Below are 14,263 nucleotides of genomic sequence, written 5' to 3'. Positions count from 1 at the left end.
TAAAATGGGAACCAAAGGTATCTGTCAGAGTAATGACACCCACTCCTCAGAGTACTTGCTATCCTAGATGCAGTAACATGAATTAGGAATGTTTTTATGAGCAGCATGTTTCATTTGTGGGTTTTTGTTAATCTGGAGTTTATATCAAAATGAATTAGTGCAAGTTAACAATTTCTTGTTAACATGGGGGGTGTATTGTCCGGGGTATCTTGGTTGTGGGGACAAATGATAGTCACAAGTGAGCTACAAAGGAAGCCTTATCTTTGCTGTATAGGACAGAATTGAAACAGATGAGGGTTTTTTTGGTTTTGTTTTCCTGAGAGGGAATTTTTGTTTCTAAAGCATTAGTTCGGGAATTGGCATTCTATTTTAAGGGAGTGCTCTGGCAGAATTTGTACTGGTGCATGGATGACGGGTAAGAAGCAGTACACATGTGCTAGCACTGCATTCCCTGTCCGTATTTCCTCCATTCAAAAGGATCACCAGTCCTGGAGGATGAAGAGATCTGTTTATTATTTTGAAAGACTTGATACAGTCATCAAGGGTTCATAATAAATATATATTATGGTAATCTGTAAAGCTTTTCAGTAGGAGTGTGACTGAGCAGCAAAATAACTTGCTGGTTGCTGAAAAGCTATCATGCTTCCCTTCACTTGCTACTGACATAAACCACATTGGAACTGTTGACTTAGAGTTAAAAATTGCTGAGTTCTTTATCTTAATTGTCTTAATCACCAGGGAGTATAAGTAATGCATATAATTTACATCAGATGTTTTGCAATGTGTTCCTATTACTTGTTAAGCTTCTCTTGCAAAGAAGTGAAGAACTGCAGTATCTAGGCAAAGAACAGGGTTACACTATTTATTTACAGTGAGAATAAAAGTTTGTTTGACTTTCATGGAAAAGCTCATTTAACAAATGAATCAATAATGCTATTCTATGTTAACGTTATTTTGGTGGCTGAGCTGTAGCTGCAATGCTGGTGTCTGTATTAACTAATTATTGTTAATGTAAAATATTTGCTTTTTACTTTCTATTTCTAGTACTGTAAGTAATCTAAACTGTAGTGGTTAAACTGGAAAACAAACTTAGGAAAAAGCAGAGGTCAATCCTGAAACCTAAAATCTAAAATGATAGTTTAGCATAAGCTACTTTTTTCCCCTCATGTTTTGTGGGGAATACATTTAACAGCAATGAAGTGGATTGACTATCCAAAGTAGTGTGGTTGGAAATATTGTGACCAGTCTCTTCCCCACAAAGAATTTGGCTGGTGTTAAGATAGCTTTATTGTAATCATGCCTCAGAAATAAATACTCTTTTTTACTAAGATGTGCTGTTGGGTTTTTTATGTTTCAATATAATACAGAGATTAGAAACGTCAACATAACAATGCACTTCTGTTCTAAACTTCTGAAGGTTTGATTCTTGTGATAGAACGAGTCCTTCATTGCATTTTTAGGGGCTTTGGTTGTTTGTGTTGTTTTGGTTGGTTGGGATTTTTCATGGAAGTAAATGAATCCTAATCTTTTGCTTCCTAGCATGTGTGCTTTGCAGGAGCTGAAATGTCTGATTTTCAAACACCACTATGATTTTCTTGTACACAGCTTACACTCCTGAAGCATTTTAAGTTCATTGGGAAGTTTATACAAAATAGGCATTATACTATTGAAATCAATATTTACTTTTAAGAGGTTCAACCCTAAAAACTGTAAAAGAAAACCTTGAATCTTTAGAAACACTATTTTCATTAATTATGGTGGCTTCTGGTATAATACGCGTTTATGTTAATTCTTGTCTTAACAAATGAAAAAGGCAGCCTTGAGATAATTATCAGTATTAAACAGACAACCATGAAATTAAACTGTAGGAAATTAAGTATTTCTGAGCCTATAGCTCTGAGCTGCTGAATAGGTGATTTGTTTAATCCCTTTCTTGGCAGAGTTGAAGAGAATAAATGTGAGAAGCAGGCATGGAAATGTAATTTAGTGAAGTCAGTTGACTTTGATAACACAACTAAGTGCATTGCATAGTGATGAGCAGACCATTTCTACTTTCTTCCTTGAAGTCCTTCAGCATTTTCTTGCTCTGTTAGGAGCCTCTGCCATCTGATACACTGAGCAGATGTCTCCCAAAAAGACCTGGTTATGATAATGCAGCTGGTCCAATGTGATCTGTTCTAGAGAGCTATTAGCTGAAAAGTTTATTCTTGGACAAAAGGGTTTTTTTCCTGTAATGGGTGTCTTATTTCTACTTGTTAAATTTAGATGTAACCATTAAGTTCTAATATTTGTGTTAGCAAAGAATGTGGCGGGGGGGAGGGGAAATGAGTTAACTATAACTTTTCAAAAGTACTTTTATTAAAGTATGATAAGAGTGTGCCCAAGTGGTCAGTAGAAAATGGGCTATGTGACAAGCATGTAAAAGTGATCATAAGAGGTGGCATTGCTGTAATAAGTGTTTTACATTTGTTGGAACCTCATGTTATTGAATGAGCACATGGCATTCACATGCACAGAGCATTATCAATTACACTACGCTTAAATGGGAGACAGTGGAGGAAAGTGCAGTCAATGACTACAGTCATGAGTAGCATAGCTAACACGAAAGGCAAGTCTGAATATTTTATTCTCTAAAGGTGCCACAAAGTTCTCTTTTGTTACAAGAGAACAAAATCAAAACATTTTCAGTCTTCCAATTTTTGATATTTTAAAATTGTTACATTAAATGGTTTGATGGAACCTAATTTCAGACCTTATCTTATTGTAAGTACCTTTTGTGTTACTGTAGTTACATACTGTAATGTCTAGCAAAATCTTTCTGCTTTTATGTCTGGAATTGCAAGATGCATTTCAACATTGTACCTTACCACTTCATTTTGTGGTTATTTAAAATGCTCTTTCTATGAGTGTTAACATTCTGAAGACCTGGACTACAGCTTCATTGACTAGAGCACAGTGAATGGAATAGCAATGCATATACAAGGCTGATAAAAGCTAACAGTTACTTTGATTGTGAAGTCCTAAAAGAATTATTGTTTTGTTCCCTGCCCTTGTCGTGAAGAATGTAAGGTATTTTGCTGGGTTGGGAACTCTCCTGAATGACACTGTGCTCTGTAAGGGGTACTTCAGACGTTCCCTATGTGGGAATTCTGAAAAACTGGATTGTATGGTTGCTGGTGACTTTCTGTTAGAAAAAATACAATAAATACTCTCGCCTTTCAAACCATAAAGGTGTAGAATGATCAGTTTGCTTGTGCTGCTTTAAATGGTAAAGTTAAAAATAAATGCAACATTTTCTCAAGCCTGTTGTCACACAGACAGAAGCTAATCAGCAAGTGTTGTCTGCTGGCTTTCCACAGAGTGGAGAACGCCTGCACCAAACTCGTGCGGGCAGCCCAGATGCTGCAAGCAGATCCCTACTCAGTACCAGCTCGTGACTATCTCATTGATGGGTCAAGAGGAATCCTTTCTGGAACATCAGACTTGCTCCTGACATTCGATGAAGCAGAGGTAGGAATCCCAGCCCGACTGACATAAGTGCCTGCACAAGGGCATTATTAATTAAAATGTCCCCCAACTAAATTAGCTAAACCAAACTATTAAATAGATTAATGAGGTTTTGATGGTCTCAGCTTGATAGGAAACATATTTTGCATTCCTTTCTGTCTGAAGGAGCTTAAGACTTGTTGCTCTGTTTTGTTAGGAGCATTTTTGCGTGACATAATATTTGGGTGCTGCCTGTGATTATTGCTCAGAAAGGCCGGATCTCATCAACTGTCTGATACCTTCCTGATGCTTTTCTGTATTCCCTTCACCTTACCCATTACTGATCCTTATATTATCTGTGTCCCTTCCTTGAAAAGCCCTAGGCCACTTTCTAATGTGCTTGTCTGGCTCATTAGCTCTGGCAATTTAATTGGCCTTGGGGCATGGGAGGTAATTCAAATTTGGAATGTCTGGCTAGTCAGGCAGAATATGTATTCTGATAAATCTAACAGTTGCTGCATTTGGACTGTTGCACTAGCCAGAAACTGACTCAGAAGTGCTGTTTGTCCATCCTCATATGTATATAAAAAAAGCCACAGTTGCAAGGAAATGTAACTGTCTCATGTTTGAATTTTTTTTGTTACAAATTGTTACAAAGTTTTAATGCTCTTTCAGGGGATGTAGTCTTGCTTATTTCTGAATAAGAAAGATGATGCTATTAGAAATGCTGATGGCAGTCCTAATTCTGCTGCAATTGGTTAACCTATAGAATTGTGTGGTTAACCTATGGAATGGTGTTGCTCTTCTTGCTGTTCTGAGTAATCTAACATGGTATCCTTGTTTCATTTAACTATCTCATGGCAATGTTAGCGTGTTCCTCTGAAATGGTTTTTAATAGAAGTGTTACTAATCGAAGTGTTACGGGGCTTTCAAGGAAGGTAATAGCTTTTAATCTCTCTTTCTGGTGTTTCGGAAATGAATTGACTTTTGTGAATTTAATGCTTTGTGGGACTCACCTGACAACTCCTTGTTAATGAAAAGAAAGCCATTATTCAGGAATGATTGATTTTTCACAAGTACTTAAGTTGACAGGTGTCTGTCCTATGTTTCAATATAAAGTAACATTGGGACAAACTGAAATGAGTTTCAGAAGAATCTTTGGTCTTTTCTAGGTGCTAAACACCGCATGTGGTTGATACAAATTAAATGTCAATTAACTTTTCTCCCATAATAATTGTATGTAGTGATGTCAGAAGTAATGTGGTTCAGAGGTTAGAATAGTTACTGACTGAGAACTGTTTGGGAATCAAATGTAGACTGAAAAAAGTTAAGCTGAGGCAGAGGTCCAGAAGTAAATGAAGTACAGCCTTCACAGATTTTTCTGGAAAGTTTAAGATGTTGGATCTATCTTCCCTGCTGGAATGTTGGGTAATGCTTTATCCATATGTAAAGCTGTATGGTAAATGATACTTCCTCTGAAAGTCTGAAGTCTGCTTTCTAAGCAGCTTTGCTTTGTGATTTAAGTTAATTGTGATGAAAAAGTTCAAGCATGACAGCATACATAGATGAAGCTCTTTCTAACCTATTTTCTCAATGCTATCCTTCATTTATCATACAAAGTGAAAATATTAGAAGCAGGATTTTGCATTTCTGAGTAGTGGAAAGCTGATTGCATATTGGCTTGCCACTACAGCACTTGATTAGTGGAATTTGGGTAACTTATTCAGGATCTCATACCTTTATGATTGCCCATTTGTCCTATTAGCAAGTGCTATAACTAAACTGTTCTAATAACAGGTTTGCATTTCTAATGCAAGTGTAACTTAGCTTCAGCTAAGAAGTAACAGGATGTTTCTGTCTTAGGTCCGTAAAATCATCCGTGTCTGCAAAGGAATATTGGAATATTTGACTGTGGCAGAAGTGGTAGAGACAATGGAGGATCTGGTGACTTACACGAAGAATTTGGGGCCAGGTTTGATTTGCTCCAGTCTTTAATAAATATATTAAGTATAGTCTTTTCCACTACTTTGTTTTCCTGCCAGCATCTTCCTTCCCCAAGTTTTGAACCCTGGGATGATGGTAAAGCAGTTGCTTTGGAAGTTTCTATTGGAAAGAATGACTCTTTCTGTTTCACAGTCTTTTTTAAGAATGCAGAAGATGTTGCTAAATGAGATGTGCATGTGAATGATATGCACTGTACTTTTCCTGTACTGTGAAGGAAGTAAGGATAAAACAAAAAAAAGAAAGGAAAAGCTGTGTAACTAAGCACTCACAGATATAAAATCCATTAAGCTGATAAAATGTCTGCCCTGGCTGAGATAGTTAGGCCCAGTAAGAATTTCTTGGAATAGTGTCATATGTTAACATCTTAATGAGGTTGCAGAAATTGCTGTCTTGAAGTATGATACAAAAGCCCAGCTGTTATGGAAATTCTCTGCTTTTTGATGCTCCTTCACTACTGGTTACTTCGCTGTGTTAACTCACACTTTGAGTGGTGGAAGTGATTGGCAAGTGAGGAGCTGCTCTATCTCTTTATTGCTCTAGAGGAAACCTACCATTAATCTATGTCATCTGCCAGCTCAAATGCTTTGGCTTCAGCATGAAGTAGCTGAAGTATTTAACAAATGCATTCTGTAAAATCAAGAGGTGGTGGTGGTAGTGTAGGAAGATGTTGGAATTAAAATTACACTGAACTAAAGAATGCTTATATAAAACCAGCAGGAATCTAGTTTAGTTCTTTATAAATACTTGTGTAATGTGGCTAGGTGATAAATGAAATGACTAAGAGCTGTCATGGCACAGAGCATGTTTCTAGATTATGCTGTTTTTATTTAACAAGTGTATACTTGACCTTGTTTCTAGATGTGGAAAAACTTTGAAGTTCCATATGGAGGTTTAATATTTTCTAAACTTTTATTTCCCATCAGAAATTACCTTCAGTTAAATAGTTTTTGCCTAGTTTTGAACAGGAAAAGATGAAACAAAAGGGCAATCTTCTTTCCCTGAAACTTTCTTTGACTTGGTCTATAAACTTTTAGTTTCTCTGTGGTTATTGCCTTACATATCTTTAAAATGGAAGCTTCCTCTAAATTCAGTTTGCTCTGTTGGGCTCAGGTACAAGCATTTGGGTCTTTTCACTGAACCTTACATACATAATTTGCTGTTACGTATGTATGACAGAGGTCTTGGGTAAGTGTCTTAGTTTCTTAGAGTGTGATGTAGGCCTGTTACTTTTATTGCAAATGATCTCTAAACTCATGGTATTCTGAATAAATAGTGAACCTTGTGCTTCTGGAATACTGGAGAAGCTCTGTCTTTGCCTGAGCTGCCTGCTGCTCAACATCTGCAGCCCATGCCCACAAAATGTAAAGCCCAGAGTCCTTGTTCTTTATTAATGAGCATTTGAACTTAACCATTCATGTGAATGCTATGTAAATAACAGGAGTATCAGCAGGTACACTTCAAGTCAAGGAAGTGCTTATAGGTTTTATGCTGGAGCTAGAGAGAGGAACATGATTACCTATTAAGGCTTTTGTCATTTGAAAGGAAATGTGATTCTGCACAGCTTGCCTCTCTGGGCTGTCAGTGTGAGGATCCTACTACTTTTCAGTGATGTCATGAAAGCAGTATTAATGTGCCTAAGATGCTAACCAGCGCAAAGGTAATTCAACCAAAGAATATGCAACTTCCTTCCAGTTTTATACCCTGGAGGAGAAAAGAGTAGGAGCACAACAGCACCAATTTAAATAATCTTAAGTTTTTATGAAGCTGTGTCTGAAGTTTCCACGTGCACTGGGTGGTAAACCTCACAGGTCTTAGCTACTGCTCTAGAATAAATCTAATTTTTTTCAGGCTTCTAGGATACTGAAATATTTCTAGCAAATATGAAATGTAAATAAATACAGTTCTTGACCTCTGGTAGAACCTCCAAGCAAACAAACTGAATCCTGATGTTTCCTTTTTTTGTCCTTCACTTAAGACATGGATCAAATCTTAACAGAAAACATGACACCTTCCCTCCACCCCTTAAATCAGTTTTCAGTGTTCATTAAGTGACTTCATGTCCTAAACCAGTAATTTCAAGTATTTTCCTATATTATTGATAGGATTTTAAATCAAGAATTTTGAGTAGTCTTTCTACTTTACATAGTGTGGCTAGGTTTTGAATAAATGATATCTCTGAAGTATCTGGAATGTGTTTAAAGTAACAACTACTAATACAAAAGTTTTAAACTTCAATAGAGTTTTCATCAATCATTATGCCTTATTCTTCTTTAGAAATCTCAAGTGTTTCAGTTTTCCATTACTTCAATCTTTAGGAATGACAAAGATGGCCAAAATGATTGACGAGAGACAACAGGAATTAACTCATCAGGAACACAGGGTTATGCTGGTAAACTCCATGAATACAGTGAAGGAGCTATTGCCAGTACTTATTTCAGGTATTTTTTTGCTTTCTGTTTTAATACTATTTTGAATTACTGTTTTGAACTGGAGTTCCTGTGTTTTATGTTAATTAAAAATAATCTCGACATCTGTAATCAATTGCAAGTAATTGTGCTTCTTGTGTTAAAACTGTAATCTCTTTCAGATAGAATGGTCCAAGCAAAAGAAAATGTTCCATATAAATACAGTAGAAGGTCAACTTGACCACTGATTGGTCTTGCATATACCTTTTTCTAATCTCTGGTATTTTTACAGCTATGAAGATTTTTGTAACCACAAAAAATTCTAAAAGCCAGGGAATAGAAGAGGCCTTGAAAAATCGCAATTTCACAGTAGAGAAAATGAGTGCTGAGATAAATGAAATAATTCGTGTATTGCAACTCACTTCCTGGGATGAAGATGCCTGGGCAAGCAAGGTATTTCATATCAACATTTGTATGTAGAAGTCTAGTTTTTGTCTACTGTGTTTTACCCTTTTAAATTTTTGCTTTTGAGACCACTGAAATATGTATTAGTGCATCAGTTTTGTAACACTATGTAATCGCATCATATAATCTCTAAAAGGTCAGATATCTTCAGAGATAAATACATTCATGTATCTTTCAAAATGAGCTTTCTCTCAATAAATAAAGTTAAGCTAGTGTGGCATTTGAAGGTAGTTCAATGGTTTACTGTAACTCAGTGGCCAAACAGAAGACAGATTTATTCGTGCTTTAGTTTTCAGCATTGTTAGAAAGTCCTGGAATATAGTGTATTCCACTCAGAGAAGGATATTTTCCATTTCTATAACTACCCTACATAATAATTTTTGACATAGAAAAGTTAGGTATAAAAGCTATTGTTCATTCAACTGGTCTCATAAGTGAGATTGAAATTTTCCTTCTAGATCCTGCCAGAAAAGATAGGCTACTGTTGTATTCCTTGTGCAGAAGGCTTGGAATTGAGAAATTGTAGTCAATTTTGGGGGCTTCCTCCTTGAACACATGCCCTGTTTCTCCCTGTCCCATTTTTATTCTGGGCATGAGAGTAAATTTCAGGGTTTTGTCTTATCTCAAAGAAATGTGTTAGATTGAAGAGGCTTTCTGGGTCAGTTTGTCTGTGAAGCTGGCTTATGGACAGGATTGGTTCCTACACCTCAGTGTTCAGCTGTGTGAGTGATTGCAACCACTTACCTGGAGCTAATTGCTGCTCTGAAGTGATGTTGAAGTGTCTAGAAGACTGTAAAGCAGGTCTGACAGACAGAATCATAAGTGTTGTGGGCTTACAAATAAATGCAGCTGCATAACTGAAATTCCTGCCAAGTTCTTTTTGAGTACTTGGAAGTAAATTGCTGAAGATATTTTTTTAAGGGTTAAGGCTATGAGCAACAAAAAAGCATAAATGTTATGGAAAACTTACTGACACCTGAAGCCAGACCGGTTAGTAAATGAAGCCTAGCAGGAAATCTAACATTGATGTAACCAAGATACAAAATCACTTTGGCCTATGTGGTTTGGCACTTGACCCTTAGTTTGCCTCTTGATTTATTTTGTCACTATCACTTCCTTATTATGACTACTGTATGCATCTCTGTTTTTGTTGTCCTGTTTCTTACCCTTTTCTCACCTTTAGAAGGTAAGCTTTCTTCCACACCCTCCACCTCTCCCTTGTACTAAACCCAAAAAAAGCATGTCTGTGGGATTTTGTGCTGTGTGCAGACTGTGTGCTGTGCAACTTCTCTGTGTGCCAGCTGTGACACTGGCATTATACTCATGGATATACACACAGTTTTAAAAAGATCATAATAGCTCTGTCTAGCTGTGTGTAGCATTGGCTGTCACTGAGAATGGTAATTGCAAGCTGATCTGCATCAAGACTTTCTGAATCTGATTAGAGTTAGGGCAAGATTTTACAGCACATTCTTGCTGAATGCTTTTATGTTAATGAGTCTCTGTAGGGACAAATAAAGGGTCCAGTCATATAGGAACGAGCTTTCTGCATGGCCAGAAAGCTTTATTAAGTCAGAAATTTTGCCTATTCCATAGTGTTTCACCCATAGCCTTCCTTCATTTCAGATGGTTCAAGTTCTTTAGGTCTAAGCTTGTTCTAGGTGCAGTCTTGTACAGGTACTTTTTCAATTCAGTTTTATTTTTGGATTTAAGCTTTCCTGTATTTTATGAAATATGAATATTATTTTACACAACAAATTTGGAAATTTTTGTGGTAAAGAAAAATGTCTATTGCAAAGAGTTGGCAATTTAGGCTTAGGAAACTCTTATACTGTGGGTGAGGCAGATTAATAAAGGATTTAATTAAGAAAACAGTTGGTATATTAGCAGTATTTCCTAATGGAAAATATTGGTCATTATGCTTAATGCGTAAGTGTGTTGTGTGGATTAGTATAATCAAAGTTTCATTCTGTTCTGAACTGAGAACTTTTTAATTGTATTTTGTTTTTGAATCCTTATGATTTGTAACTGTAGCACTGGGCATTAATCAAACAGTGATGACAAAGCATTTGAATTGAAAAATGCAGTGGAATGAAGAAGCAGAAACTAGTTTGCTAACAGCCACCTATCACAGACATTATCCTGTATTTGCACACCACATATCTAATAATTGACTTGTTATTTTGCTAGGAGGGAGGTGAAGGAGCTGTTTAGTTGCAGTTGAGGTCACTGTTGCATGCATTTTGTGCGTGGTGGTGAAAGAAAAGATCTTCCCCATGCTTTTCTGGAATAAAAAATTCATGCCCAGCCTTGAATTTTTATCTGTGTAGTACATGCTATTGCTGATGTTGGACTTTATGTTTATTTCATCTGGAGTTATTTATACTTTGAGTTGTCACAGTCTGTCTAGAGAGTGGAGAATGAACAAGGTATGGAGCCAAAGTGGTAGGTTTTGTAGGAGTTGTAGCAGTAGGTAAACTATTCTGTTGCTCTTTCTGGACTCTGCACATTACTATTACTGGATTGCAATAATCTGTTTACACTGGATTTTAAAAATAGTATGGTGCTTCAGAACTGAAATACTATTCTTGGACAAAATCTTGGGGAAAAGAATTGTACCTGTTTTTTCATTCATAGCTTTGAACTTTTTTCTTTTTTTTGTTTTACAGAGGAATTTAATTTTCTCTTGTGTATTGTCAGTGTTTATTTTAAATTAATTTGAAGTAATACTCGATTCAAATATCTTTCATTTCCATGGAATTGGAGGGAGTTAACAGTTGTAAGAAGCTGAGAGATATTGTGCAGGATTGAACCCTGAATGGTGACTAAGCTGTCTATCTTGCCAGAACACTGGCTTTGCCCATTTCCTCCAACATTGCCTTCTTTGGTCATGAAATGCAGATTTCCTTAGACTAGACCACTTTGAGTCAGAGGTTGTGTTTTACATCCAGCAAGGAATTGTGTAGGATTTATTTTGCTCTTTTGCATAGCAGAGCCAATACTACTTGCTCCCTGAATAAGCTCAAAATTCTTGGCAGAAATGATGCATGGAAGTGTGTTCAATAATATTTGCTTTAGGAATTGGTTTGGAACAAATCCAGTTTTCTCTTTTCCCTTCAGACACTGTTGCCCTAGTTATTTAATGTGATTAACTGAAATAGTTTACCTCTTCTGAAAATGCAGTAGTGCTGATTTTGTTAATAAACTTCCTTTTGGTAACAGGGGAACTGTTGGCAGTGAGAGGAGGGAAAGAATCAATTTTTGCTGATAAAACTATAATTTTTTTTGCAGAAGAGCAGTAGGAATTAAAATAATGTTCATGCTTGCAAACGATGTTCTGTTGGCAAATCCCAAAGAGTTACATTTTAAACATATGTGGCTGTTTAGGGCAGGAATCAAGTATTTGACCACCTACAGAAATCAGGACTATCAAGACACTTCTAAGCGGTGAGACCTTAAGCAAGTTGCTGTGGGTTTTTTTTAGATAGTGTTTCTGCTTTTGTCTTCCTTCTTTCTTAATAACCTTAATTAGTTGGTAAGTCCAGACCTTTTAGTATGGCTTTGTTGCTTGCCAGGTATCTGACACCAGCCACAGCTCTGGCAGACACAGAAGTGCTGTACCAACAAACCTAGTTAAGGATGCATTCTAGTTTTCTATTGCATTATTCAGCTCACTGCAATGAAAACTCCTGATCAGGCTATAGCTGACAGGGATTCCCTGGGCTCTGCAGATGGGAAATTGGTGCTTTAAGAGCAGTTGTCTTAAAACACTTCAACTGCTATACAAGGATTTCACCAGATTTTTTTTTTCAATAGGAAAAGGGGACAGTATTTTGCCAACATGAGTGCAGAGGAACCCAGGCTAGCCAGACTCACCCTGCAGAGCAATGCAGTTATGTAACTCCCTGTGACAGGGCAGATGGATCCTCTTGCTGCTGGGGCAGTGCTGGCAATTAAAAAGTCATGACTGCAAAATCTGGAACACCCATGATTTTGTCCTCAGATATCAGACTTCAGATTCAGAAGCTTCTATATAATTCTGCTGAAACTGCAACTCTGCAGGCAACTGAGACAATACAAAAGGCTGTGAGAGTAAAAAGGGAGGGGCAATGATAGTTTTCCCAGCACTGCTTTTCTCCGCCCACTCCTACCATTTCATTGACACAATAAGAAACATCTGCTGCCTTTTAAGAAATTCACTTTGTTGTTTCAAATTATTTCTGGCTAGACAGGCCTGAAATAGACCATTCATTTCATGCTAAAGTGATTTCAGCCTGATATAAACACCAGAACACAGTAACACCTACCTTCATAGGTAGTAAGATTTATATACACATTTGAATATTCAGTGAATATTTGCTTGTCTCTTATAATCCATTGAATGCACAATGCTTGAGCTGTCGAGAGGATGACTTTTAAAATAACGTGCCCATTTCCCACCCCTAGCTGTATATCTGACCTTTCAGAAGGTTTTTTCAAACAGGTCCCCACTAAGTTTGGAGACCCAGTTTCTAGATTTGTGACCCAGTCATCCAGGTGAAAATAATTCTGCTTTAGGTGCTCTCTCTCAGGCTGTAATTCAAGAGCCTTTAAAAATATTCAGCTGCATCTCATGACATTTTAGAGAGTTGCTTGCTGAATTATATTATAGCACCTTATGAATAGCTGACAGACCAACATACCTGAATAAAAATGTCAGAATATTAGTGTTGTATGTTTGAGACTAAGCATACAGAATGAACAACTCCACAAAATATGGCATTTCTTTAGTGCTGTCAGGATAGCACATGCTATAGCAAGATTCTGGTCACTGATGGTAGTAGGCTTCTCTTTAAAATCGTTGGACATGGGCAGTCTGATTGAGATGCTACATGAGAGCCAGGGTTCTTTTTGTCATCTCTATACCAATCATGGGATCTAAGATGCATTTCAAATCACTTCCATGATGTGTGGTTAAAAGCTATATTGGCTTTTCTGCAACTTCTTACTTGGGTACATGTTAACTGCTTTCACTGTCCTTCCATTTATGTAAGATGGAAAACTTGTGGCCTCTAGTGGAGGGATGGCACATGAACAATGTACAGCCTGTGCAGAGAAATCAGAACTGGGAGATTGCTTCCTCTGCAGCCAGAGGTGTTGAACAGTAGTGGCATTATAGTGACAGCTTCTTTGGTCATCCTGGCAGAGGAGTTCAGAGTTTTAAACAATCACACGTAAATACATGTGTTTGTCTCCAAAGACGTTCAACTCCGTATCTGAGACTTTGAGAAATTAGCTGGTAGTCTTACTTTTGTGCAAACAGTAACTGTTCGACTTTAAGCAGCAGAGCAGGTGAGAAATGCAGATGTGCAGCCTCCTACACTGAAGTAAGTAGTAAAATTCACTGGCCAATTACCAGATATTGATACTCCAGTTGCATCACAACTCTTCTGTGTGCCCTGAAGTAAAATGGAACTAACTCCAAGATGTGTGCTTATTAGAGCTCCAACTTTAGAATTAAAGCACTAGTAAATGAAGAAATACAAAAACCACTAAAATTGCATGCATAATTTTTGCATTTTGAGTGAAATGAAAATGTCTGTTCTAACTGGAAAGAAGCAATTATGCTTCTTGTTTGAAAACTAGTTTGAAAATGGGTTTTGAGCTGCTTATACAAATGGGTTTTTATAAGTAGACTCTGTTTTATAGAACCTTTGTCAGCTTTGGTTGTGTTTATTACTTGTGCTTTGATATTTTGGTTTTGAGCATTATTTTGCTGGTTTCTCTTTTGTAAAGGACACTGAAGCCATGAAGAGAGCTTTAGCCTTAATAGATTCAAAGATGAATCAGGCAAAAGGTTGGCTGAGAGATCCAAATGCACCTCCAGGTAATATTTAAACACAAACAACAGCATAAAGTCTTTT

At 37.0% G+C, this 14,263-nt stretch overlaps 1 protein-coding gene across 3 annotated transcripts in view; it reads left to right on the top strand.

Moving 5' to 3' along the window:
* The window catches only part of VCL (vinculin), a 56,197-nt gene that overhangs the window by 21,543 nt on the left and 20,391 nt on the right, over positions 1-14,263 (top strand). For all 3 annotated transcript variants that reach the window (XM_064430431.1, XM_064430429.1, XM_064430430.1), the window contains exons 3-7: positions 3,360-3,510; positions 5,350-5,458; positions 7,806-7,928; positions 8,188-8,348; positions 14,136-14,226. In XM_064430431.1, the coding sequence (XP_064286501.1) occupies positions 3,360-3,510; positions 5,350-5,458; positions 7,806-7,928; positions 8,188-8,348; positions 14,136-14,226 (635 nt within the window). The remainder of the gene's footprint in view (positions 1-3,359; positions 3,511-5,349; positions 5,459-7,805; positions 7,929-8,187; positions 8,349-14,135; positions 14,227-14,263) is intronic.

Source organism: Passer domesticus, chromosome 8 (genome assembly GCF_036417665.1).
Source record: "Passer domesticus isolate bPasDom1 chromosome 8, bPasDom1.hap1, whole genome shotgun sequence".
In the NCBI taxonomy this organism is placed as follows: domain Eukaryota; kingdom Metazoa; phylum Chordata; class Aves; order Passeriformes; family Passeridae; genus Passer; species Passer domesticus.
This window is presented reverse-complemented; position numbering and strand designations above follow the sequence as displayed.